Source organism: Salvelinus alpinus, chromosome 29 (assembly GCF_045679555.1).
Source record: "Salvelinus alpinus chromosome 29, SLU_Salpinus.1, whole genome shotgun sequence".
Classification (NCBI taxonomy): Eukaryota; Metazoa; Chordata; class Actinopteri; order Salmoniformes; family Salmonidae; genus Salvelinus; species Salvelinus alpinus.
Window position 1 is genome coordinate 20,955,668 of NC_092114.1, and position 26,425 is coordinate 20,982,092.

General features: G+C 43.9%; 1 protein-coding gene across 4 annotated transcripts in view; it reads right to left on the reverse strand.

The window, feature by feature from the left end:
* Positions 1 to 26,425, reverse strand: part of LOC139559285 (cytoplasmic dynein 1 intermediate chain 1-like) — a 148,381-nt gene that overhangs the window by 115,162 nt on the left and 6,794 nt on the right. Inside the window, exons 4-7 of one of the 4 annotated variants that reach the window (XM_071375143.1) lie at positions 24,531 to 24,627; positions 23,140 to 23,190; positions 18,254 to 18,313; positions 17,646 to 17,767 (exon numbers count right to left, since the gene is read on the reverse strand). In XM_071375143.1, the coding sequence (XP_071231244.1) occupies positions 17,646 to 17,767; positions 18,254 to 18,313; positions 23,140 to 23,190; positions 24,531 to 24,627 (330 nt within the window). Of the gene's footprint in view, positions 1 to 17,645; positions 17,768 to 18,253; positions 18,314 to 23,139; positions 23,191 to 24,530; positions 24,679 to 26,425 lie in introns of all 4 variants that reach the window. The other 3 variants (XM_071375142.1, XM_071375146.1, XM_071375145.1) reach the window with 3 other exon arrangements.

Below are 26,425 nucleotides of genomic sequence, written 5' to 3' on the forward strand. Positions count from 1 at the left end.
TGCAATGTAACAGCAATATTTACACTTATGGATGCCACCCATTAGATAAAATACGGAACGGTTCCGTATTTCACTGAAAGAATAAACATTTTGTTTTCGAAATGATAGTTTCCGGATTTGACCATATTAATGACCTAAGGCTCGTATTTCTGTGTGTTATTATATTATAATTAAATATATGATTTGATAGAGCAGTCTGACTGAGCGGTGGTAGGCAGCAGCAGGCTCGCAAGCATTCATTCAAACAGCACTTTCCTGCATTTGCCAGCAGCTCTCCGCTGTGCTTCAAGCATTGCGCTGTTTATGACTTCAAGCCTATCAACTCCCGAGATTAGGCTGGCTATACTAAAGTACCTATTAGAACATCTAATACTCATAGGTATATGAAATACAAATTGTATAGAGAGAAATAGTCCTATAATTCCTATAATAACTACAACCTAAAACTTCCTACCTGGGAATATTGAAGACTCATGTTAAAAGGAACCACCAGCTTTCATATGTTCTCATGTTCTGAGCAAGGAACTTAAACGTTAGCTTTTTTACATGGCACATATTGCACTTTTACTTTCTTCTCCAACACTTTGTTTTTGCATTATTTAAACCAAATTGAACATGTTTCATTATTTATTTGAGACTAAATAGATTTTATTGATGTATTATATTAAGTTAAAATTTGTGTTCATTCAGTATTGTTGTAATTGTCATTATTACAAATATATATATAAAAATCGTCCGATGAATCAGTATCGGCTTTTTTTGGTCCTCCAATAATCGTTGTCGGTATCGGCGTTGAAAAATCATAATCGGTCGACCTCTACAATGTACACACACACACACACACACTTGACCATGTCATCTTCTAATCCATTTGAGGTGGTTGCCAGAGTGGTAACACCAAGTGAAAATAAACTGGACTTCTTGAGGCACATTTTAAATGTGGCTCAGTGCTCACAATTACTGCTCTGATATCATAACTGTTACAAACAAGTCTCCCAGCAGCCCTGGACCAAACTACTCCTCCCTCAACTGCTTCAGCAACCTCTCTTCCTTCCTCTCTCTCTCTCTCTCTCTCTCTCTCTCTCTCTCTCTCTCTCTCTCTCTCTCTCTCTCACACTCTCTCTCTCTCACTCTTTCTCTTATTCACTCTCTCTCTCTCTCTCTTGCCCTTTCCTCCTCTCTCCGCCTCTCTCCCACTCCATCTCTCTCTCTCTCCCATTCTCTGTCTCTTTCCACTGCGACTCATTGCTAGCCTTGTAAGGCTCCATTGAACGAAACCGATGCCAGGGGTTTGGACTGGACTGGGCCCTTACTGAGCCTATGCCAAACGGATCTTGGTCCAACCCTATCGGAAAAACACACACACACACACATATATATACGCATGTGCGCACGCACGCACGCACGCACGCACGCACACACACACACACACACACACACACACACACACACACACACACACACACACACACACACACAGCCATTCAGCCCTGACGGGTTCCTTTTTAATACTTGTAAAAGTGATACTTATCTCCCTGATGGAAGTCAGTAGAGGGTAAATAGCGGATGGGGTGCTGTGTCAACGCTCTGGCCTTCCCACGCTAACTTCCTGGTTGTGTTGGTTTGGCTGGGCTCACGGTGAGAGAGAGGGGCACTAACCTCAGAGAGACGGGGACAGATATCTGGGCTTGTGTCTCAAAGCAGGAGGGCTGATATACGATTAGATCTTGCCTGTTCTTATAATATTATCATCTAAAAGGCAAAACTGATCCGAGAGCAGCACTCTGAGACTCTATGTGAATATGGGCCCTGCTGCATTACTGGCACTATGTGGGGACTTCTCCGCATACGCCTTAGCCCTCCCATCACTAGACTTATAGCCCTTTACCACAGATCTAGGATCAGATTACCATACCTTTAATAGTACTCTTAACTATCGGTGGAAGAAAATGGTATTGGACCTTGTAACAGTGGTTAGTTGCAACTTCAGACTATTCCACTGACACAGTAACACAATACACTCTGTAGTCATACAGACAGACCACAAGCCTGCTCTTTCATAGACATCGTGAGGCCAATCAGGACCTGGAGCCATCTTTATGAAGCTACAATGACTGGGCCTTGATCTGATTGTGACACAATGCACACTAAGGACAATCAGATCCTCTGACCACTCAATGGGAATCACTGGGACAAGGGATCTGCACCAAGCTCACACCACACATAGTCACTATGGAAAAAGCACTTTCGGAAATGAAAAGCTTCATTGCATTAACTTAAATAAGAGTCACACACACTACTACTACTACTACTACCAGACGCCCAGAACAAGAGCTCTGGGAAATATGGGAGGTCAAGAGTTCAACAGACATTGTCAAATTATGTGAGAATCCCTGAGTCATCCATCCACAGTTAAAGTGATTAGGAGACAAGAGTTTCAGTTCCTATCACACACGCAGACCTCCTCCATTTTGAATATCATCATGGCCTTACAAACGCTTCATGGTTCAAAATCAGACCATCTTTGCTGCCACATTGCTGGACAATTCAATAACTTCACAGACCTTCAGCTCTACCAATAGAGAAAGAAATTGAGCAAGATATATTTTCTGCTCTCTTCTGCAATTCAGGGTCATTACTAGTGCCCCTCCATATGAAATGGTATAAAATAATACATTGAAATGTAAATTAAAAACACATAAATAAGATGTCTGGACAGGCCACTGAGGTCTGACTACAATCAGATGTTTTATTGGTGAAACCATTTGACCCACTGCTGCTCAGCAACCAGGCCTCATTGATAACAATAAAACTCTATGTCAAAAGGCCAGTTACACTACAGTCACCATGACAACCACTCACAGTAGGAACCCAAACATGAGCCAATCGCATAATTTAAACCTGACACACTCCAACAGTGTACAGCAGCAAATCTAATGGGCTCTGGTCAAAAGTAGTGCACTATGTAGGGAATAGGGTCTCATTTGGGATGTAGCCCAGGACACTCCATAGTGAATTAGCTTGGTCGATAGGACACACCACCACCCCAATTAAACAGCCTAATTACCCCTTTATTCCCCCAGCAGATCGACAGCTGGGTTTCTCCCTCTCTTTCACTCTCCTTGTCTCTCTCTTTCTCTCTCCTTGTCTCTCTCTTTCTCTCTCTTTTTTGCAGAAATGTCCGTTTTAACAGAGGAGAGAGACACTAGCCCAGGGAAATTAGGCTGAACTGTTAGGCCTGCAAACCGGGATCATAAGGTCTTGCTAAGGCCCTGAGGGCAGAGAGATGGAGAGAGGTTGAGAGAGAGAGAGAGAGAGAGAGAGAGAGAGAGAGAGAGAGAGAGAGAGAGAGAGAGAGAGAGAGAGAGAGAGAGAGAGAGAGAGAGAGAGAGAGAGAGAGAGACAGAGAGAGAGAGACAGAGAGAGAGAAGACAGCCTATGTGCACACTGCCCACAAAATGAGGGGAAAACTGAGCTGCACTTCCTAACCTCTGTATGACCATACTAGAGACACGTATTTCCCTTAGATTACACAGACCCACAAATAATAAAAAACAAACCCAATTTTGAAAAACTCCCATATCTATTGGGTGAAATACCACAATGTGCCATCACAGCGGTAATATTTGTGACCTGTTGCCACAATAATTTGTATTTATTTATTTTTTATTTAACCTTTATTTAACTAGGCAAGTCAGTTAATAACTAATTATTATTTACAATGGTGGCCTACCAAAAGGCAAAAGGCCTCCTGCAGGGACAGGTGCCTGGGATTAAAAATACTAAATAAATACAATATAAATATAGGACAAAACACACATCACAACAAGAGAGACACAACACTACATAAAGAGAGACCTAAGAGAACAACATAGCAAGGCAGCAACACATGACGACACAGCATGGTAGCAACACAACATAACAACAACATGGTAGCAACACAACATGGTAGCGGCACAACACATGGTACAAACATTGGGCACAGACAACAGCACAAAGGGCAAGAAGATAGAGACAACAATACATCACGCGAAACAGCCACAACTGTCAGTAAGAGTGTCCATGATTGAGTCTTTGAATGAAGAGATGGAGATTAAACTGTCCAGTTTAAGTGCTTGTTGCAGCTTGATCCAGTCGCTAGCTGCAGCGAACTGAAAAGAGGAGCGACCCAGGGATGTGTGTGCTTTGGGGACCTTTAACAGAATGTGACTGGCAGAACGGGTGTTGTATGTGGCGGATGAGGGCTGCAGTAGATATTTCAGTAGATACAGTGCCTTGCAAAAGTATTCATCCCCCTTGGCCTTTTTCCTATTTTGTTGCATTACAACCTGTAATTTAAATAGTTTTTTATTTGGATTTCATGTAATGGATATACACAAAATAGTATAAATTGATGAAGTGAAATGGAAAAAATTACTTGTTTCAAACAATCCTAAAAAATAAAAAGCTGAAAAGTGGTGCGTGAATATGTATTCACCCCCTTTGCAATGAAGCCCCTAAACAAGATCTGGTGCAACCAATTACCTCCAGAAGTCATATAATTAGTTAAATAAAGTCCACCTGTGTGCAATCTAAGTGTCACATGATCTGTCACATGATCTCAGTATATACAGTTGAAGTCGGAAGTTTACATACACTTAGGTTGGAGTCATTAAAACTCGTTTTTCAACCATTCCACAAATTTCTTGTTAACAAACTATAGTTTTGGCAAGTCGGTTAGGACATCTACTTTGTGCATGACACAAGTCATTTTTCCAAAAATTGTTTACAGACAGATTATTTCACTTATTAGTCCCTGTATCGCAATTCCAGTGGGTCAGAAGTTTACATACACTAAGTTGACTGTGCCTTTTAACAGCTTGGAAAATTCCAGAAAATTATGTCATGGTGAAGCTTCTGATAGGCTAATTGACATCATTTGAGTCAATTGGAGGTGTACCTGTGGATGTATTTCAAGGCCTATCTTCAAACTCAGTGTCTCTTTGCTTGACATCATGGGAAAATCAAAAGAAAATCAGCCAAGACCTCAGACAAAATATTGTAGACCTCCACAAGTCTGGTTCATCCTTGGGAGCAATTTCCAAATGCCTGAAGGTACCACGTTCATCTGTACAAACAATAGAACGCAAGTATAAACACCATGGGACCACACAGCCGTCATACTGCTCAGGAAGGAGACGCGTTCTGTCTCAGGACAACAGCAAAGGACCTTGTGAAGACGCTGGAGGAAACAGGTACAAAAGTATCTATATCCACAGTAAAACGAGTCCTATAATCAACATAACCTGAAAGGCCGCACAGCAAGGAAGAAGCCGCTGCTCCAAAACCGCCATAAAAAAGCCAGACTACGTGTTGCAACTGCACATGGGGACAAAGATCGTACTTATTGGAGAAATGTCCTCTGGTCTTATGAAACAAAAATAGAACTGTTTGCCCATAATGACCATCATTATGTTTGGAGGAAAAAGGGGGAAGCTTACAAGCTGAAGAACACCATCCCAACCATGAAGCACGGGGATGGCAGCATCATGTTGTGGGGGTGCTTTGCTGCAGGAGGGACTGGTGCACTTCACAAAATAGATGGCATCATGAGGAAGGGAAATTATGTGGATATAGTGAAGCAACATCTCAAGACATCAGTCAGGAAGTTAAAGCTTGGTCGCAAATGGGTCTTCCAAATGGACAATGACCCCAAGCATACTTACAAAGTTATGGCAAAATGGCAACAATTTTGGACAACAATGTCAAGGTATTGGAGTGGCCATCACAAAGCCCTGACCTGAATCCTATAGAAAATTTGTGGGCAGAACTGAAAAAGCGTGTGCGAGCAAGGAGGCCTACAAATCTGACTCAGTTACAACAGCTCTGTCAGGAGGAATGGGCCAAAATTCACCCAACTTATTGTGGGAAGCTTGTGGAAGGCTACCCGAAACATTTGACCCAAGTTAAACAATTTAAAGGCAATGCTACCAAATAAATCAAATCAAATCAAATCAAATTTTATTAGTCACATACACATGGTTAGCAGATGTTAATGCGAGTGTAGCGAAATGCTTGTGCTTCTAGTTCCGACAATGCAGTAATAACAACAAGTAATCTAACCTAACAATTCCACAACTACTACCTTATACACACAAGTGTAAAGGGATAAAGAATATGTACATAAAGATATATGAATGAGTGATGGTACAGAACGGCATAGGCAAGATGCAGTAGATGGTATAGAGTACGGTATATACATATGAGATGAGTACTGTAGGGTATGTAAACATAAAGTGGCATAGTTTAAAGTGGCTAGTGGTACATGTATTACATAAAGATGGCAAGATGCAGTAGATGATATAGAGTACAGTATATACATATACATATGAGATGGGTAATGTAGGGTATGTAAACATTATATTAAGTGGCATTGTTTAAAGTGGCTAGTGGTACATTTTTACATAATTTCCATCAATTCCCAATTTTTAAAGTGGCTGGAGTTGAGTCAGTATGTTGGCAGCGGCCGCTAAATGTTAGTGGTGGCTGTTTAACAGTCTGATGGCCTTGAGATAGAAGCTGTTTTTCAGTCTCTCGGTCCCTGCTTTGATGCACCTGTACTGACCTCGCCTTCTGGATGATAGCGGGGTGAACAGGCAGTGGCTTGGGTGGTTGTTGTCCTTGATGATCTTTATGGCCTTCCTGTGACATCGGGTGGTGTAGGTGTCCTGGAGGGCAGGTAGTTTGCCCCCGGTGATGCGTTCTGCAGACCTCACTACCCTCTGGAGAGCCTTACGGTTGTGTGCGGAGCAGTTGCCGTACCAGGCGGTGATACAGCCCGACAGGATGCTCTCGATTGTGCATCTGTAGAAGTTTGTGAGTGCTTTTGGTGACAAGCCGAATTTCTTCAGCCTCCTGAGGTTGAAGAGGCGCTGCTGCGCCTTCTTCACAACGCTGTCTGTGTGGGTGGACCAATTCAGTTTGTCCGTGATGTGTACACCGAGGAACTTAAAACTTTCCACCTTCTCCACTACTGACCCGTCGATGTGGATAGGGGGGTGCTCCCTCTGCTGTTTCCTGAAGTCCACAATCATCTCCTTTGTTTTGTTGACGTTGAGTGTGAGGTTATTTTCCTGACACCACACTCCGAGGGCCCTCACCTCCTCCCTGTAGGCCGTCTCGTCGTTGTTGGTAATCAAGCCTACCACTGTAGTGTCATCCGCAAACTTGATGATTGAGTTGGAGGCGTGCATGGCCACGCAGTCGTGGGTGAACAGGGAGTACAGGAGAGGGCTCAGAACGCACCCTTGTGGGGCCCCAGTGTTGAGGATCAGCGGGGTGGAGATGTTGTTACCTACCCTCACCACCTGGGGGCGGCCCGTCAGGAAGTCCAGGACCCAGTTGCACAGGGCGGGGTCGAGACCCAGGGTCTCGAGCTTGATGACGAGTTTGGAGGGTACTATGGTGTTAAATGCTGAGCTGTAATCGATGAACAGCATTCTCACATAGGTATTCCTCTTGTCCAGATGGGTTAGGGCAGTGTGCAGTGTGGTTGCGATTGCGTCGTCTGTGGACCTATTGGGTCGGTAAGCAAATTGGAGTGGGTCTAGGGTGTCCGGTAGGGTGGAGGTGATATGGTCCTTGACTAGTCTCTCAAAGCACTTCATGATGACGGAAGTGAGTGCTACGGGGCGGTAGTCGTTTAGCTCAGTTACCTTAGCTTTCTTGGGAACAGGAACAATGGTGGCCCTCTTGAAGCATGTGGGAACAGCAGACTGGGATAAGGATTGATTGAATATGTCCGTAAACACACCAGCCAGCTGGTCTGCGCATGCTCTGAGGACGCGGCTGGGAATGCCGTCTGGGCCTGCAGCCTTGCGAGGGTTAACACGTTTAAATGTTTTACTCACCTCGGCTGCAGTGAAGGAGAGCCCGCAGGTTTTGGTAGCGGGCCGTGTCAGTGGCACTGTATTGTCCTCAAAGCGGGCAAAAAAGTTATTTAGCCTGTCTGGGAGCAAGACATCCTGGTCCGCGACGGGGCTGGTTTTCTTTTTGTAATCCGTGATAGACTGTAGACCCTGCCACATACCTCTTGTGTCTGAGCTGTTGAATTGCGACTCTATTTTGTCTCTGTACTGGGACTTAGCCTGTTTGATTGCCTTGCGGAGAGAATAGCTACACTGTTTGTATTCGGTCATGTTTCCGGTCACCTTGCCCTGGTTAAAAGCAGTGGTTCGCGCTTTCAGTTTCACGCGAATGCTGCCGTCAATCCACGGTTTCTGGTTTGGGAATGTTTTAATCGTTGCTGTGGGTACGACATCGTCAATGCACTTCCTAATGAACTCGCTCACCGAATCAGCATATTCGTCCATGTTGTTGTTGGACGCAATGCGGAACATATTCCAATCCGCGTGATCGAAGCAGTCTTGAAGCGTGGAATCAGATTGGTCGGACCAGCGTTGAACAGACCTGAGCGCGGGAGCTTGTTGTTTTAGTTTCTGTTTGTAGGCTGGAATCAACAAAATGGAGTCGTGGTCAGCTTTTCCGAAAGGAGGGCGGGGGAGGGCCTTATATGCGTCGCGGAAGTTAGTATAACAATGATCCAGGGTTTTACCAGCCCTGGTAGCACAATCGATATGCTGATAGAATTTAGGGAGTTTTGTTTTTAGATTAGCCTTGTTAAAATCCCCAGCTACGATGAATGCAGCCTCAGGGTGTGTGGTTTCCAGTTTACAAAGAGTCAGATAAAGTTCGTTCAGGGCCATCGATGTGTCTGCTTGGGGGGGAATATATACGGCTGTGATTATGATCGAAGAGAATTCCCTTGGTAGATAATGCGGTCGACATTTGATTGTGAGGAGTTCTAGATCAGGTGAACAGAATGACTTGAGTTCCTGTGTGTTGTTATGATGATCACACCACGTCTCGTTAATCATAAGGCATACCCCCCCGCCCCTCTTCTTACCAGAAAGATGTATGTTTCTGTCGGCGCGATGCGTGAAGAAACCAGCTGGCTGCACCGACTCCGTTAGCGTCTCTTGAGTTAGCCATGTTTCCGTGAAGCAGAGCACGTTGCAATCCCTGATGTCTCTCTGGAATGTTACCCGTGCTCGGATTTCATCAACCTTATTGTCAAGAGACTGGACATTGGCGAGTAGTATGCTAGGGAGTGGAGCGCGATGTGCCCGTCTCCGAAGCCTGACCAAGAGACCGCTACGTTTGCCCCTTTTACGGCGTCGCATAGGGTCCCCGGCTGGGATCAGATCCATTGTATTGGGTGGAAGGCAAAACACTGGATCCGTTTCGGGAAAGTCATATTCCTGGTTATAACGATGGTGAGTTGACGTTAATCGTATATTCAGTAGTTCCTCCCGACTGTATGTAATGAAACCTAAGATTACCTGGGGTACCGATGTAAGAAATAACACATAAAAAAACAAAATACTGCATATTTTCCAAGGAACGCGAAGCGAGGCGGCCATCTCGGTCGGCGCCGGAAATACTAATTGAGTGTATGTAAACTTCTGACCCACTGGGAATGTGATGAAAGAAATAAAAGCTGAAATATATAATTCTCTCTGCTATTATTCTGACATTTCACATTCTTAAAATAAAGTGGTGATCCTAACTGACCTAAGACTGATCTAAACTGAGTTTAAATGTATTTTAAAGTACAGATCCAACAGATCAGGGTTGGGTTATAAAAAAATATCAGAAACTTTGAACATCCCGCGGAGCACCATTAAATTCATTATAAAAAAAATTGGCACCACAATAAACCTGCCAAGAGAGAGCGGGCCGCCCACCAAAACTCACGGACCAGGCAAGGAGGGCATTAATCAGAGAGGCAACAAAGAGACCAAAGATAACCCTGAAGGAGCTGCAAAGCTCCATAGCGGAGGTTGGAGTATCTGTCCAAAGGACCACCTTAAGCCGTACACTCCACAGAGCTGGGCTTTACGGAAGAGTGGCCAGAAAAAAAGCCATTGCTTAAAGAAGAAAATAAGCAAACACGTTTGGTGTTCGCCAAAAGGCATGTGGGAGACTCCACAAACATATGGAAGAAGGTACTCTGGTCAGATGAGACCAACATTTAGCTTTTTGGCCTTCAAGGAAAATGCTATTTCAGGAGCAAACCAAACAGCTCTCATCACCCCGAGAATACCATCCCCACAGTGAAGCATGGTTGTGGCAGCATCATTCTGTGGGGATGTTTTTCATCAGCAGAGACTGGGAAACTGGTCAGAATTTAAGGAATGATGGATGGCACTAAATACAGGCAAATTCTTGAGGGAAACCTGTTTCAGTCTTCCATAGATTTGAGACTGGGACGGAGGTTCACCTTCCAGCAGGACAATGACCCTAAGCATACTGCTAAAGCAATACTTGAATGGTTTAAGGGGAAACATTTAAATATCTTGGAATGGCCTAGTCAAATCCCAGACCTCAATCCAATTGAGAATCTGTGGTATGACTTAAAGATTGCTGTACACCAGCAGAACCCATCCAACTTGAAGGAGTTGGAGCAGTTTTGCCTTGAAGAATGGGCAAAAATCCCAGTGGCTAGATGTTGCCAAGCTTATAGAGATATACCCCAAGATACTAGCAGCTGTAATTGCTGCAAAAGGTGGCTCTACAAAGTATTGACTTTGGAGGGGTGAATAGTTATGCACGTTCAAGTTTTCAGTTTTTTGTCTTATTTCTTGTTTGTTTCACAATAAAAAATATTTTGAATTTTTAAAGTGGTAGGCATGTTGTGTAAATCAAATGATACGAACCCCCCAAAAATCTATTTTAATTCCAGGTTGTAAGGCAACAAAATAGGAAAAAAGCCAAGGGGGGTGAATACTTTCTCAAGAAAAGGGAAACCAGTGAAGAACAAACGCCATTGTAAATACAACCCATGTTTATGGTTATTTATTTTCCCTTTTGTACTTGAACTATTTGCACATAATATGACATTTGAAATGTCTTTATTATTTTGGAACTTTTGTGGGTGTAATGTTTACTCTTCCTTTTTGTTGTTTATTTCACTTTTGTTTATTATCTATTTCACTTTCGTTAGCAATGTAAACATATGTTTCCTATGCCAATAAAGCACTTACATTGAATTGAAAGAGAGAGGGAGATGGATGCAGAGAGAGAGAGAGAGAGAGGGAGAGAGAGGGAGAGAGAGAGAGAGAGAGAGAGGGAGCGGAAGACGGAGGGAGAGAGAGAGATAGGGGTGGGGGAGGGAGATGGAGGGAGGGAGGGAGGCAAGAAAAGGAGGGAAATATGCCAAAACATCAAAATAAGCATAATATCTTAACAATGAATTTCTGCACCACCAGACCAGATCATACTTTACCCACCAGCATGAGGACCCTTACACTGTAATTCTCCTTGGGGAGACGTTACAGTATGCTAGCTCTGAAAACACTTAACGACAGCCCTGCCTAATCTGTCAGTGCAATGGTTCGGAACGACCACTGTTTGGCACCAGGGGTCAAGTCATCATTTTCAAATTCTGAAAACGTTCCAGTAGTCCACCCTGCCATACCTAGAACATCAGAACCCAGTTCCAAGACCCAGCAGCATCTGTCTGACCCTGGTTCTAACCACAGAGAACGCAGCCAACATGTGCCGCGTCTGTTAAGGTTCACCAATCAGAGGGAGGAGCTCCTGGCTTTGCCTGAACAAACACACAGTCAGGAGGGATGTTATGTAGCAGGTGGCCCGAGAAACCGAGTCAGATCATCACCCCTCCCACATTTCCTGCAGGGTCTCCTAAGGCTGAGGTCACCTCCACACAGACAACCTACGCTAGCTCACACACGCACGCACGCACGCACGCACGCACGCACGCACGCACGCACGCACGCACGCACGCACACACACACACACACACACACACACACACACACACACACACACACACACACACACACACACACACACACACGTACACATATACCGAACATAAATATAAATGCAACATGTAAAGTGTTGTTCCCATGTTTCATGAGCTGAAATATAAGATCCCAGAAATGTTCCATACGCACAAAAAGCTTATTTAGCTCAAATTTTGCACACACATTTGTTTATATCCCTGTTAGTGAGCATTTCTCCTTTGCCAAGATAATCCAGCCATCTGACAGGTGTGGCATATCAAGAAGCTGATTAAACAGCATGATCATTACACAGGTGCACCTTGTGCTGGGGACAATAAAAGGCCACTCTAAAATGTGCATTTTTGTCACACAACACAATGCCACAAATGTCTCAAGTTTTGAGGGAGCATGCAGTTGGCATGCTGACTGCAGGAATGTCCACCAGAGCTGTTGCCAGATAATTGAATTATAATTTCTCTACCATAAGCCGCCTCCAATATCGTTTTAGAGAATTTGGCAGTACAACCAACCGGCCTCACAACCACAGGCCACTTGTGCTGTGAACAGAGTGCCCCACGGTGGCGGTGGGGTTATGGTATGACCAGGCATAAGCTACTGACAATAAACACAATTGCATTTTATCGATAGCAATTTGAATGCATAGATACCGTGAGGAGATCCTGAGGCCCATTGTCGTGCCATTCCTCTGCCGCCGTTCATCATGTCTCACCATGATAAGGTATCTGTGACCAACAGATGCATATCTGTATTCTCAGTCAAGTGAAATCAGTAGATTCGATTTCCTTAAATGAACTGTAACTAAGTAAAATCTTTGAAATTGTTGCATGTTGCGTTCATATTTTTGTTCAGTATACATAAACACACACACCTCCACCTTTCTCAAAACTCAGACCAGAGGTGGGGAGTGGGGGTCAGAGGGGGTTGGAGAAGAGAGGAGAAGAAAACAAACTGCATGGAGCTTGCATCGCTAAGGGCAACGGCCAATCAAAGGGGTTGTCAGGGGTTGCACTTGCTGAATAAATGACCCCGCCTTTGACAGGAAATTCCAAACAGCCATTTTAATTCTGATCAGGCTTCAAGGAAGTGGAAAGAATAAAAACACATCAATTATAATGACAGGAAGTCTGAGATCACATGGTCACCAGCTGGAGCCAACAGAGGGATCAAGGAGCCAGGAGAAGATGGTGGGAGAAGGGGAAAGGAGGGAAGGGGAAAGAGGAAGGAGGAGAGAAAAAAGAACACTCTCAGATTCCATGCAGAGAATGACATGAGGTTCCATTTTGTGAGACAATACTACACTTACAGTAACTGTCATTTCTGTACAGACCCAAGTGCTTGATGGTAAGGAGGACCAGAACAGAGCAAATAAGTGGGATAGAATCGATGCTTTACATTATGGCTAGCTACCACACAGTGTTATACAAATACTATGCTGGCATTGTTATTGGCTTGGTCCATATGGATATGTTTGGCGCTCTCTCTCAACCTCTTTCTCTCTCTTTCTCTGTCTCTTTCTCTCTCTCTGTCTCTTTCTCTCTCCCACTTTCTCTCTCTCTTTCTCTGTCTCTTTCTCTCTCTCTTTCTTTCTACAGTATCTCTCTCTCACTCTTTCTTTCTCTCTCTCCCACTTTCTCTCTCTCTCTCTTTCTCTCTGTCTCTCTCCAACCATCTGCATTTTATATCGTTTTTTGGACTCCTCCTGTGGACTCCATATATTAAAAAAAAAAAAAATGATTTGGTTGAGTATTATATCCCAGCACATGTTAATAATAACGGTAAAGTAGCAGTTGGAACACACTAAGGGAAACAGGTCACAAAGCATTAGCTAAACCAAATTCTTTAGTTGTGAATGTGGAATTATGTGGAAGCCAATAATTTCCTGAATCCCTAGCCACATTAATACTGTGCTGAGAATGAAAAATTATATCTATAACAAAGTAGCCCTTTCCTGCAGTCAATGACCAAAAGCACCCTCTTTGGCCTCATGGGTGGAATGTTATTCATATTTTTCATAATTTCATCATCAATAAACATTATGTTTAAAAAAACGCTGAAAATCCAGTGTTTCTATATCAAGCGTTTTTTTTATATTTCAGTCTTCTGTGATGTATATAAAGTGTAATATTAAGACGCAAAATCTAAATGTAATACATTTCAACTCTATATCTGACATGGAAGAGGTGTCTTCTTTTTTTTAAGCCCATAACCATGTGTGTGAGGTGTATAATTTGTTTCAAAGTAGCTTTGTTTAAGACGGAGGCTCCTCCTGCACCAGCTGTGGTCGGAGAGGACACACGGCCGACCGGTGCTGGAGGAGTCCTTCTGGGAGTCGAGAGGGCAGGCAGAACACTTCTCGGTCACCCCAGGTGAGTCAGCATCAAACTCACCCAGAGCCCCCTGTAGGTCACATGTTTGTATACATTTTTTCCTTGATTTTTCCCCCTCTTCCCAGCATAAGGCGCTAGTCGATTCAGGTGCAGCTGGGAACTTTATGGATCGTTGACTCGCCCTCAAGCTGGGAATTCCGTTGGTGCCGATAGATCCCCCCTTCCCCGTGCACTCCCTAGATAGCCGGCCATTAGGGTCAGGGCTGGTCAGGGAGGCCACGGTTCCACTGGACATGGTGACGCAGGGGGATCATAGGGAGCGGATTAGTCTCTTCATTATCGATTCACCTGCGTTTTCAGTGGTGCTGGGGGTTCCTTGGCTGGCCAGTCACAATCCCAGGATTTCCTGGAGACAGGGGGTTCTTCAGGGGTGGTCAGAGGAGTGTTCAGGTAGGTGTATGGGAGTTTCCATTGGTGCCACTTCGGTGGAGAGTCCAGACCAGGTTTCCACTGTGCTCATTCCCCCTGAATATGCCGATTTGGCTATCGCTTTCTGTAAGAAGAGGGCGACTAAATTACCACCTCATCGACAGGGGGATTGTGCGATAAACCTCCAGGTAAATGCTGCGCTTCCCAAGAGTCACGTGTACCCATTGTCACAGGAGGAGACGTTGGAGAAACTCCTCGAGTTTCTTTTTTGTGAAAAAAAAAGTAGGGAGGTTTGCGTCCGTGTATTGATTATAGAGGTCTCAATTCCATCACGGTGGGGTTTAATTACCCGCTACCTCTCATCGCTACGGCGGTGGAATCATTTCACGGGGCGCGGTTTTTCACGAAACTGGACCTCAGGAGCGCGTATAATCTGGTGCGTATTCGGGATGGAGACGAGTTGAAAACCGCGTTCAGTACCACATCGGGCCATTATGAGTACCTCGTCATGCCGTATGGGTTAAAGAATGCTCCAGCCATCTTTCAATCCTTTGTAGACAAGATTCTCAGGGACCTGCACGGGCAGGGCGTGGTTGTATATGTCGATGATATCCTGATCTATTCCGCCACACGCGCCGCGCATGTGTCTCTGGTGCGCAAAGTGCTTGGGAGATTGCTGGAGCATGACCTATATGTCAAGGCTGAGAAGTGTGTGTTCTCCAAAAGAGCCGTCTCCTTCCTGGGTTATCACATTTCCACCTCGGGGGTGGTTATAGAGTGTGACCGCGTTAAGGCCATGCGTAATTGGCCGACTCCAAGGAGGTGCAGCGGTTTTTAGGGTTTGCCAATTACTACCGGAGATTTATCCGGGGTTTTGGCCAGGTAGCGGCTCCCATTACGTTAGGTTCTATTTCTCTTCCTGTTCGGTGTGCGCCCAGAGTAAGGCTACTAGGCACCTTCCTAGAGGGAAGTTACAGCCCCTCCCCGTTCCACAACGGCCGTGGTCTCACCTGTCGGTAGACTTCCTTACCGATCTTCCCCCGTCTCAGGGGAACACCACGGTTCTGGTTGTTGTGGATCGGTTTTCTAAGTCCTGCCGTCTCCTCCCGTTGCCCGGTCTCCCTACGACCCTACAGACTGCGGAGGCTCTATTTACCCACGTCTTCCAGCACTACTGGGTGCCGGAGGACATCGTCTCTGATCGGGGTCCCCAATTCACGTCCCGAGTGTGGAGGGCGTTTATGGAACGTCTGGGGGTCTCGGTCAGCTTGACCTCTGGTTATCACCCCGAGAGTAATGGACAGGTGGACGGCAGAAGAGGAGCGCTGACCGCCACTGCAGTGAGGCCCCCGTGTTCGTACCGGGGGACAGGGTCTGGCTCTCGACACGAAACCTACCCCTCCGCTTGCCCTGCTGGAAGCTGGGGCCGCAGTGTCTGGGGCCCTTCAAAGTCCTGAGGAGGATAAACGAGGTGTGTTATAGATTACAACTCCCTTCCTATTATCGTATTAACCCCTCGTTTCATGTGTCTCTCCTCAGGCCGGTGGTAGCTGGTCCCCTGCAGGACGGTGAGGTGCCGGAGGTCCCTCCGCTCCCTCTGGACATCGAGGGGTCCCCGGCGTACACAGTACGTGCTATTCTGGACTCGAGACGCCGGGTGAGGGGCCTGCAGTACCTCGTGGACTGGGAGGGGTACGGTCCGGAGGAGAGGTGCTGGGTACCGGTGGGGGACATCTTGGATCCGTCAATGTTGAGGGTTTTTCATCGCCCCCATCCGGATCGCCCTGTGCCTCGTCCTCCGGGTTGTCCTCGAGGCCGGTGTCGGCGTGCTGCGGGAGCCGCGCGTCGGGGGGGGGGGGGGGGGTACTGTCACGACTCCTACCGAAGGTGGCTCCCCTTCCTGTGCGGGTGGTGCTCGGCGGTCGTCCTCACCGGCCTAGCTGCCACGAATCCATTTTTCCCTTTTCTGTTGGTTTGGTCTGATTTGTTTCACCTGTTTCTTGTTTAGACTTTTAGTTTGGCTATTTAAGTCGGTAGGCCCGCCTGCTCTTCGTGCGGGCTTGATTATTCCCACTTTGTATGTGTGGTAGTGCAATCTTGGTTTGGTTCCTGTTTTGGGCATTTGTTTTATGACGCTCAGTTTCATTGTATATACTATTTTGCCCGGTGCTGATTAAAGCTCTATTCCGAACTTTCTGCCTCCTGCACCTGACTCCGCACCCACTACGCACCCACTACGCCTTGGCCCTGAATTAGCCCACCGCAGTAAAAGGTTAACACTTTATCAAACAAGTATAATTAAATTAAATTGACCAATTTCACATTAAATGTACCAAATATTCCAAAACATTTTCTTTCAAACCAAATCCAGACTAAACAGCATCCAAATGTAGTGTCTCAGTTCTAATTTAGTCTGATGAGACAGACAGAGACGCAGAGAGAGACAGATACAGCCACCAGTCCAGGTGATGCTCCTCTCCTCTGACAGCGGCAGCCATCTTGTATTACCCCCAGACAGTCACTCTGCATCTACTTAGAGCTGGGAGTCAATGCGGTGTCTGTTCTCTCTGATTCCAGGCAGCTAGAGTAAAGACAAGCAGGCAGGCATCTCTTTTTAAAAAAGCCTCCTCCTGCTCTCTCTCTCCTTGTCTTTCATTCACTCTCTGCTCTTTCTCATTTTCTTCTCCTTCCCTCTCTCAGCAAATGGAGGGCTGTGTCGGTGAAATGGATATAAATCACTACAGGTTTACAGACTGTGGATCAAGCCAGGCAGTAAGGCCTACAGCCCATCTGACAGTAATGGCAATCAGATCAATGTGGCCTTCTCTGTTTTCACATGGTTTTAATGTAATCATAAAAAATATGAAAAGGGTTCAACTGTAGAGTATGTGTTGTTTTTCTAGTTTTTTTTAGAGGGTATGTTGTAAAGAGGGAGAAATCGAGAGAACGATAGTGCTGTGTTATGTCGATTATAAAATACTCACACACACACACACGCATGCACACCTTACACACTCACCCTCAGACAGATGGGTAGTACCAGTGATGGGCGTCTGCGTCTCTTTGCAGTACGACACCACCTCTCTGGGTAGGAAGTCCACCTGTGTGATCTTAGACGCCCCCAGTCTATGCATCCTGCGCCTGGATGGAGTGAGACAGGAAGTAGTGGGTCACAGAGCACTATGGGTACTGTAGTACATCATGCTACACACTTCAGCACTGCTGACCAACACACACACACCGGTACACACACACACACACACCGGTACACACACACACACACACACACACTGGTACATTCATGCATAAAACACTGAGACATTTAATATGGTGATTCAGTCCTTCGCGTCTGCAGTACCTCATCAGGGCTTAATTCAGTAGGGCATAATGTTGTGGGACTGTCAGATATAAATATATTGCGTAGAACAGCCATGTCAATCTGACATGTAGAGTAAGGACTCAAGTCAGCTCTATTCATGGTATTTCTATCTGCTTGTTTCACATCTCTGAATACACCCCTGGTGTTCAGACAGCCCTTCTCTGATTGAACCACACACTGCCCCAAGAGGAGTAAGGATAGAGAGAAGGAAAAAGGGAAGGAAAGAGAGGAGAGGAACCGGTATGTACCCTAGCTCGGAGTCATCCTGCAGCTGCAGAACAGAGGGGTCAGTGTCCCACTGCAGGGTCCTCGGGTGGGCAGCAGGGGGCGCAATGGAGGGAGGGAAAACACATGCCAGGTTAGGAGGTGAGCCACAGCAGTAACCCACAGATAAACACATACTGAGCTGGGTTGGGGTACATTTCCGTTAATTTCAATTCTGTTGAATCAGGAGATTACTTGAGATTCCAAATCCTCTTTTCAATTAGGATTTTTCCATTCTTGATTTGGAATTTAAATTGATTCCTTTATTGACTGAATTGGAACAGAATTGAAACTTACCACACCTTCACACACACTTGCACACGCGTGCACACACACACGCACATGCCTAACAGAATAACTTTAGACACAAATACACATGCAAGGGCACTGAGACATACAGGACAAACATAATGACTTATTGGGGACATAACAGTTGGGTAATTCAATGTGGAAAATGTTTAGGTTTTAACATGTATCTAGTATCTATCTTCCTGTTATAGATTCTTGGTAAAATATCAGAAGATCTATTTGATGAATATGAAATTATGGTGGGACAATGTACAATATTTGTACAAAATGCCATGGTAATATGAAAATGGTTTAAAAACTATGTATAGAAATATGTATAGAAATATGATTTATCTGTTCTTCAAAATCCAAATGGTTTGGACCAATATAAAATGATCTCTCTTATGTTGGACAAAATGCAACATAATGCAACATAATGCAACATAATGCAACCTAATGCAACATAATGCAACATAGTGCATTATGTGCAGAAACATAGTGCAGAAGCTTTACAACTAGATATGTTGTGTTTCCGTCTTTCATATTCACTACCAGTCAGAAGTTTGGAAACACCTACTCATTCCAGGGTTTTTCTTTACTTTTACTATTTTCTACCTTGTAGAATAATAGTGAATACATAACAACTATGAAATAACACACTTGGAATCATGTAGTAACCAAAAAAGTGTTACACAAATCAAAATATATTCTATATTTAAGATTCTTCAAAGTAGCCACCCTTTGCCTTGGTGACAGCTTTGCACACTCTTGGCATTCTCTCAACCAGCTTCATGAGGTAGTCACCTGGAATGCATTTCAATTAACAGGTGTGCCTGGTTAAAAGTTAATTTGTGGAATTTCTTTCCTTCTTAATGTGTTTGAGCCAATCAGTTGTGTTGTGACAAGGTAGGGGTGTTATACAGAAGATAGCCCTATTTGTTAACAGACCAAGTCCATATTATGGCAAGAACAGCTCAAATAAGCAAAGAGAAACGACAGTCCATCATTACTTTAAGACATGAAGGTCGGTCAATACGGAACATTTCAAGAACTTTGAAAGTTTCTTTAAGTGCAGTCGCAAAAACCATCAAGCGCTATGGTGAAACTGACTCTGGGTTGGAGCCCCCCCTTGGTTTGTGCCGTGGCGGAGATCTTTGTGGGCTGTACTCGGCCTTGTCTCAGGATGGTAAGTTGGTGGTTGAAGATATCCCTCTAGTGGTGCGGGGGCTGTGCTTTGGCAAAGTGGGTGGGGTTATATCCTTCCTGTTTGGCCCTGTCCGGGAGTATCATCGGATGGGGCCACAGTGTCTCCTGACCCCTCCTGTCACAGCCTCCAGTATTTATGCTGCAATAGTTTATGTGTCGGGGGGCTAGGGTCAGTTTGTAATATCTGGAGTACTTCTCCTGTCTTATCCGGTGTCCTGTGTGAATTTAAGTATGCTCTCTCTAATTCTCTCCTCTCTTTCTTTCTCTCTCTCGGAGGACCTGAGCCCTAGGACCATGCGTCAGGACTACCGGGCATGATGACTCCTTGCTGTCCCCAGTCCACCTGGCCTTGCTGCTGTTCCAGTTTCAACTGTTCTGCCTGCGGCTATGGAACCCTGACCTGTCCACCGGACGTGCTACCTGTCCCAGACCTGCTGTTTTCAACTCTCTAGAGACCGCAGGAGCGGTAGAGATACTCTTAATGATCGGCTATGAAAAGCCAACTGACATTTACTCCTGAGGTGCTGACTTGCTACACCCTCGATAACTTCTGTGATTATTGTTATTTGACCATGCTGGTCATTTATGAACATTTGAACATCTTGGCCATGTTCTGTTATAATCTCCACCCGGCACAGCCAGAAGAGGACTGGCCACCCCTCATAGCCTGGTTCCTCTCTAGGTTTCTTCCTAGGTTTTGGCCTTTCTAGGGAGTTTTTCCTAGCCACCGTGCTTCTACACCTGCATTGCTTGCTGTTTGGGGTTTTAGGCTGGGTTTCTGTACAGCACTTCGAGATATTAGCTGATGTACGAAGGGCTATATAAAATAAATTTGATTTGATTTGACTCTCATCAGGACCGCCACAGGAAAGGAAGATCCAGAGTTACCTCTGCTGCAGAGGATACGTTCATTAGAGTTACCAGCCTCAGAAATTGCAGCGCAAATAAATGCTCCACAGAGTTCAAGTAACAAACACATCTCAACATCAACTGTTCAGAGGAGACTGTGTGAATCAGGCCTTCATGGTCGAATTGCTGCAAAGAAACCACTACTAAAGGAGACCACTAAGAAGAAGATACTTGCTTGGGCCAAGAAACACGAGCAATGGACATTAGACTGGTGGAAATCTGTCCTTTGATCTGATGAGTCCAAATTTGAGATTTTTGGTTCCACACGCCGTGTCTTTGTGAGAAGCAGAGTAGGTGAACGGATGATCTCCGCATGTGTGGTTCCCACCGTGAAGCATGGAGGAGGAGGTGTGATGGTGTGGGGGTGCTTTGCTGGTGACACTGTCTGAGATTTATTTAGAATTCAAGGCACACTTAACCAGCATGGCTACCACAGCATTCTGCAGCGCTACGCCATACCATCTGGTTGGCGCTTAGTGGAACTATCATTTGTTTTTCAACAGGATAATGACCCAACACACCTCCAGGCTGAGTAAGGGCTATTTGACCAAGAAGGAGAGTGATGGAGTGCGGCATCAGATGACCTGGCCTCCACAATCACCCGAGCTCAACCCAATTGAGATGGTTTGGGATGAGTTGGACCGCAGAGTGAAGGAAAAGCAGCCAACAAGTGCTCAGCATACGTGGTAACTCTTCAAGACTGTCAGAAAAGCATTTCAGGTGAAGCTGGTTGAGAGAATGCCAAGAGTGTGCAAAGCTGTCATCAAATCAAATCAAATGTATTTATATAGCTCTTCTTACATCAGCTGATATCTCAAAGTGTTGTACAGAAACCCAGCCTAAAACCCCAAACAGAAAGCAATGCAGGTGTAGAAGCACGGTGGCTAGGAAAAACTCCCTAGAAAGGCCCAAACCTAGGAAGAAACCTAGAGAGGAACCAGGCTATGAGGGGTGGCCAGTCCTCTTCTGGCTGTGCCGGGTGGAGATTATAACAGAACATGGCCAAGATGTTCAAATGTTCATAAATGACCAGCATGGTCAAATAATAATAATCACAGTAGTTGTCGAGGGTGCAACAAGTCAGCACCTCAGGAGTAAATGTCAGTTGGGGTGTCTCCTTTGAAGAATCTAAAATCTAAAATATATTTTGATTAGTTTAATAGTTTTTTGGTTACTACATGTTTCCATATGTGTTATTTCATAGTTTTGATGTCTTCACTATTATTCTACAATGTAGAAAAAGGTACAAATAAAGAAAAACCCTTGAATGAGTAGGTGTGTCCAAACTTTTGACTGGTACTGTATATAGCTTCACAAACAGATATATAGAGCTTTACAAACAGATATGTTGTATTTCCATCTTTCATATATATAATTTTACAAGCAGATGTTGTATTTCCATCTTTCATAAATATATACAGTAGCTTAACAAACAGATATGTTGTTTTTCCATCTTTCATATATATAGCTTTACAAACAGATATGTTGTATTTCCATCTTTCATATATATAGCTTAACAAACAGATATGTTGTTTTTACATCTTTCATATATATAGCTTTACAAACAGATATGTTGTATTTACATATTTCATATATATAGCTTTACAAACAGATACGTTGTATTTACATCTTTCATATATATAGCTTTACAAACAGATACGTTGTATTTACATCTTTCATATATATAGCTTTACAAACATATGTTGTATTTCCATATTTCATATATGCCAGTTTGTGCCAACAATACAGGACATTGAACCAGCACACAATGTATGCATCTTCACATACAGTATACACAAGTCACAATACATGTACACAATCACATTCAGTATACTGTATGAAAGCAGTTCTATGACATATAGAACACCCACATGTCATGTATTAAGAATATATTCTGTTTATACAGTATATGCTTAGTGATAAAGCTGTGCTTGCTTTTGTTTGTGGGGCAATCATTCAGGGTGGCTTATAAACAAACTGGAGCTTTCTCTAAAGTCATCTCCCAAAGTGCAAATTGTGACAGGGTAGCTAGCATTTTTGACCCGCTAAACTTCTCAATGGTACCTTTCAGGAATGGTGAACATGCCCATTACCACTTTAACAGATGCACAATGCTAGTAGAGCGCGGTAAAGCGTCAACTGCGTCACTCGTCCCGACTGTCTTAACTGGGATGACACCCTAAAAGACTGTTTTGTCAGATCTGTCACAGAGAAATGACTTCTATTGAATCATGCGAGTGGAAATCTTTCAAGCCAGTGGTTTAGGGAAACAGCAGGTGTCAGGCAGCAGTCACCCAAGAGGGAAAGAACAACCCTTTGTAGCTTTTTATGCCTGACAGAAACACACCTGCCATAACATTCACTGTCTATCTGTATCACTGTGTCTGTCTGTCTGTCTGTTTGTGTCCTGTCTGTGGGCGAAAGACTTAGGCTTGAGCATTCCTTGCTCTGAGTAGAAAATGCTTACCTGTCGCTCTGAGCCTGTGCCTGATGCTTACTAACGCCAGACAACCCTGACCTGAGAGGGGACACAGTCATAAATGAACACACTCAACATGGGACACCGTCACGATGACCAACACACCATGCCTGATGGGGACAATAGAGTTCAATTCTTGAGGCGGATTGTACTCTATTGAGGTTCTGGGGGTCCTTCTCAGTGTCAGATATCTGATTCAGTACACACAATTGGACCGGACAGCACACAGTCGCATTTAGTCATCAGTGCTGGTTTGGTGTGTGAGAATGAGATGAACGTCAGCTACTGTATGATGACACATAAGCATGTATGACACATGGTTTGCAGCAGTACCACAGCATGACGCCTGGAAACATAGCCTGGAGGCTATGTTCTTCAGAGAAGTGAGAGTTGAATTATGTGCATCAAGTTGATATCTACAGAGCATTCTAGCATGTACAGGACATTTTGTGGCTCACCAAGGATGCTCTCTGAAAAGTTATCCATTTAAAGAACTATCTTTCCCAAAAAATTTGGATTGGGGCTTAAAATACCTTAAAACTAAAGTAACTTGGGAGAGTTTTGATATGGTAAATCAAATCTGAGTCTGATTGATATTCACATCACACAGTTTAGAGATTAAATGTTATTTTGCGAGTTGTGCTTATGTCATGATAGAATGAGATAAATGACAGTAAACAGAGTGTATCAAACCCCACAGCTACAAGACACAACATCCAACAACAACGCTCACTGACATTGGTCCTTACCTATACCTGCAAATCCCATACAAAGAGACAAAGAGAGATATGTGAGAGAGCTAGAAGCATAGATAAACTGTATGCTTATAGTGTTTTGTCACTTAACTACAACCACCATTTCATTAAAGGAATATTACTCTAACAAATGTTTGACCATTAGTCCAAATACAATCTCCCAAAATGGTGCATGTCAGCAGTCAAGGTAAAAATCACTTTTTGTTGAGCAAAGACTTGCCTTGATGCATCATATGATGCATTTTTCATGTAGCACTCCTTTAAGCCAGGGGACACAGCCAAAGGGCCAATAGAATACTACAGAAATACTATAGTAATACTACAGTAATACTACAGTAATAATAATATATTGATTTGATATAGTGCTTTTCATTACAAACAAGAATCTAAAAGTTGCTTTGAAAACAAAAACAAATGTATTACTACTGAATCTAAACAGTCAATGATAATCTTTCAGAGAACATCCCTGATGTATTGGATGATAAGCATCATACTCATTATATTATCATCTCAGCAATATTCCAGTTGCGCTTGCCCTGGTCCTAGTCTGGGTCAGTAACTCCCACTCAACCATATGTTATAATAAAGTATATTAACAATCATATAAACAAGATGGCTGCCTACCTGCCGACTGCGGCCCCATCGGCTGAGTCCTGACTTCCCGTCTCACTGGGGGTGCTGTGTCGGCTCACTGATTTGGATGGGGACATGGGGTTCGGGACTAAATAATGAAAATAACACGTATCCAACATTAAAGGCTGCAGCGGATGGACTGGTCAACCCAAGCAATGCCAGAGAGACAGAGGGTGGCCGAAAGAAAAAACAGGGTGAAATGGTTGAAAGCAAATGAGTGATAAAAAAGAATGATGAAATGAAAACACAAAGGGGACAGAAAGTCAAATGGATTCCTCATTTACCATTCAAGTCAAAGCAATCATGGCTTTCATTGGTCATTGGAAGGTTTCATTGCAAAAGCCACTGTTGTACAACAACCACAAGGTCATGTTGCGATCAGGGTGTTGTTCCAATATTGTACCACTAGAGAACACTGACAAATACCTTTTTAAACGTACAGTATGTTGGTAGTGAGATACAGTATGTTTTCAACTGTTGTTATTAAGCCCATCATTTCAATGTGAAAATGTGGATGTTCACATTTATTTGCATACAACAACTCCACCTCAATATCATTGTTTTGAGGAAACTCCTGGGCATAGATAAAGGGCTCATCAAATACTACACTCTTAGAAAAAAGATTCCAAAAAGGTTATTCGGCTGTCCCCAAAGGAGAAACCTTGGTTCCAGGTAAAACCCTTTTGGGTTCCATGTAGAACCCTCTGTGGAAAGAGTTCTATCTGGAACCAAAAACGGTTATTCAAAGGATTATTTTATGGGGACAGCCAAAGAACCCATTTAGGTTCCAGATACATGTAGTACCACAGATGAGGAAATAAATAAAACAAAAAACATGGGAAAGTTAAGATGAAATGGGAAAGGTATGAAATTGTTAGAAATAATATTTGAGAGAATGTGCATAACATGATTGAGTGCGAAATTTCACAGAAATGAAATGAATGGTATGACATTTTAAGATTTTCTCACATGTGAATTCAAAAATATTTCCATTTGTTTTGCAATAGACATTGTGAGGAAATAGAAAAGTGGATTTGAGAAACAAGTCATGAGAAACAAGTAATGATCATGTGTAAAAAAACAAACACACAAAAAACACTTGATATTTGAGATGTGTAAAAGTAAAACGGCAAATTCACACTTGTTGCATGCAACAGTAGCAAGCACACATACTATACGTAGATAAAAGAACAGAACATACACTAGCGTTCAAAAGTTTGGGGTCACTTAGAAATGTCCTTGTTTCCATGAAAACATACATGAAATGAGTTGCAAAATGAATAGGAAGTACAGTGGCTTGCGAAAGTATTCACCCCCTTGGCATTTTTCCTATTTGTTGCCTTACAACCTGGAATTAAAATTGATTTTTTTTGGGGGGGGTTGTATCATTTGATTTACACAACATGCCTACCACTTTGAAGATGCAAAATATTTTTTATTGTGAAACAACCCAGAAATAAGACAAAAAAACGAAAACTTGAGCGTGCATAACTATTCACCCCCCCCCCCCAAAGTCAATACTTTGTAGAATTTTGTGGCAATTACAGCTGCAAGTCTCTTGGGGTATGTTTCTATAAGCTTGGCACACCTAACCCCTGGGATTTTTGCCCATTCTTCAAGGCAAAACTGCTCCAGCTCCTTCAAGTTGGATGGGTTCCGCTGGTATACAGCAATCTTTAAGTCATTCCACAGATTCTCAAATGGATTGAGGTCTGAGCTTTGACTAGGCCATTCCAAGACATTTAAATGTTTCCCCTGTTGCTTTAGCAGTATGCTTAGGGTCATTGTCCTGCTGGAAGGTGAAACTCTGTCCCAGTCTCAAATCTCTGGAAGACAAACAGGTTTCCCTCAAGAATTTCCCTGTATTTAGCGCCATCCATCATTCC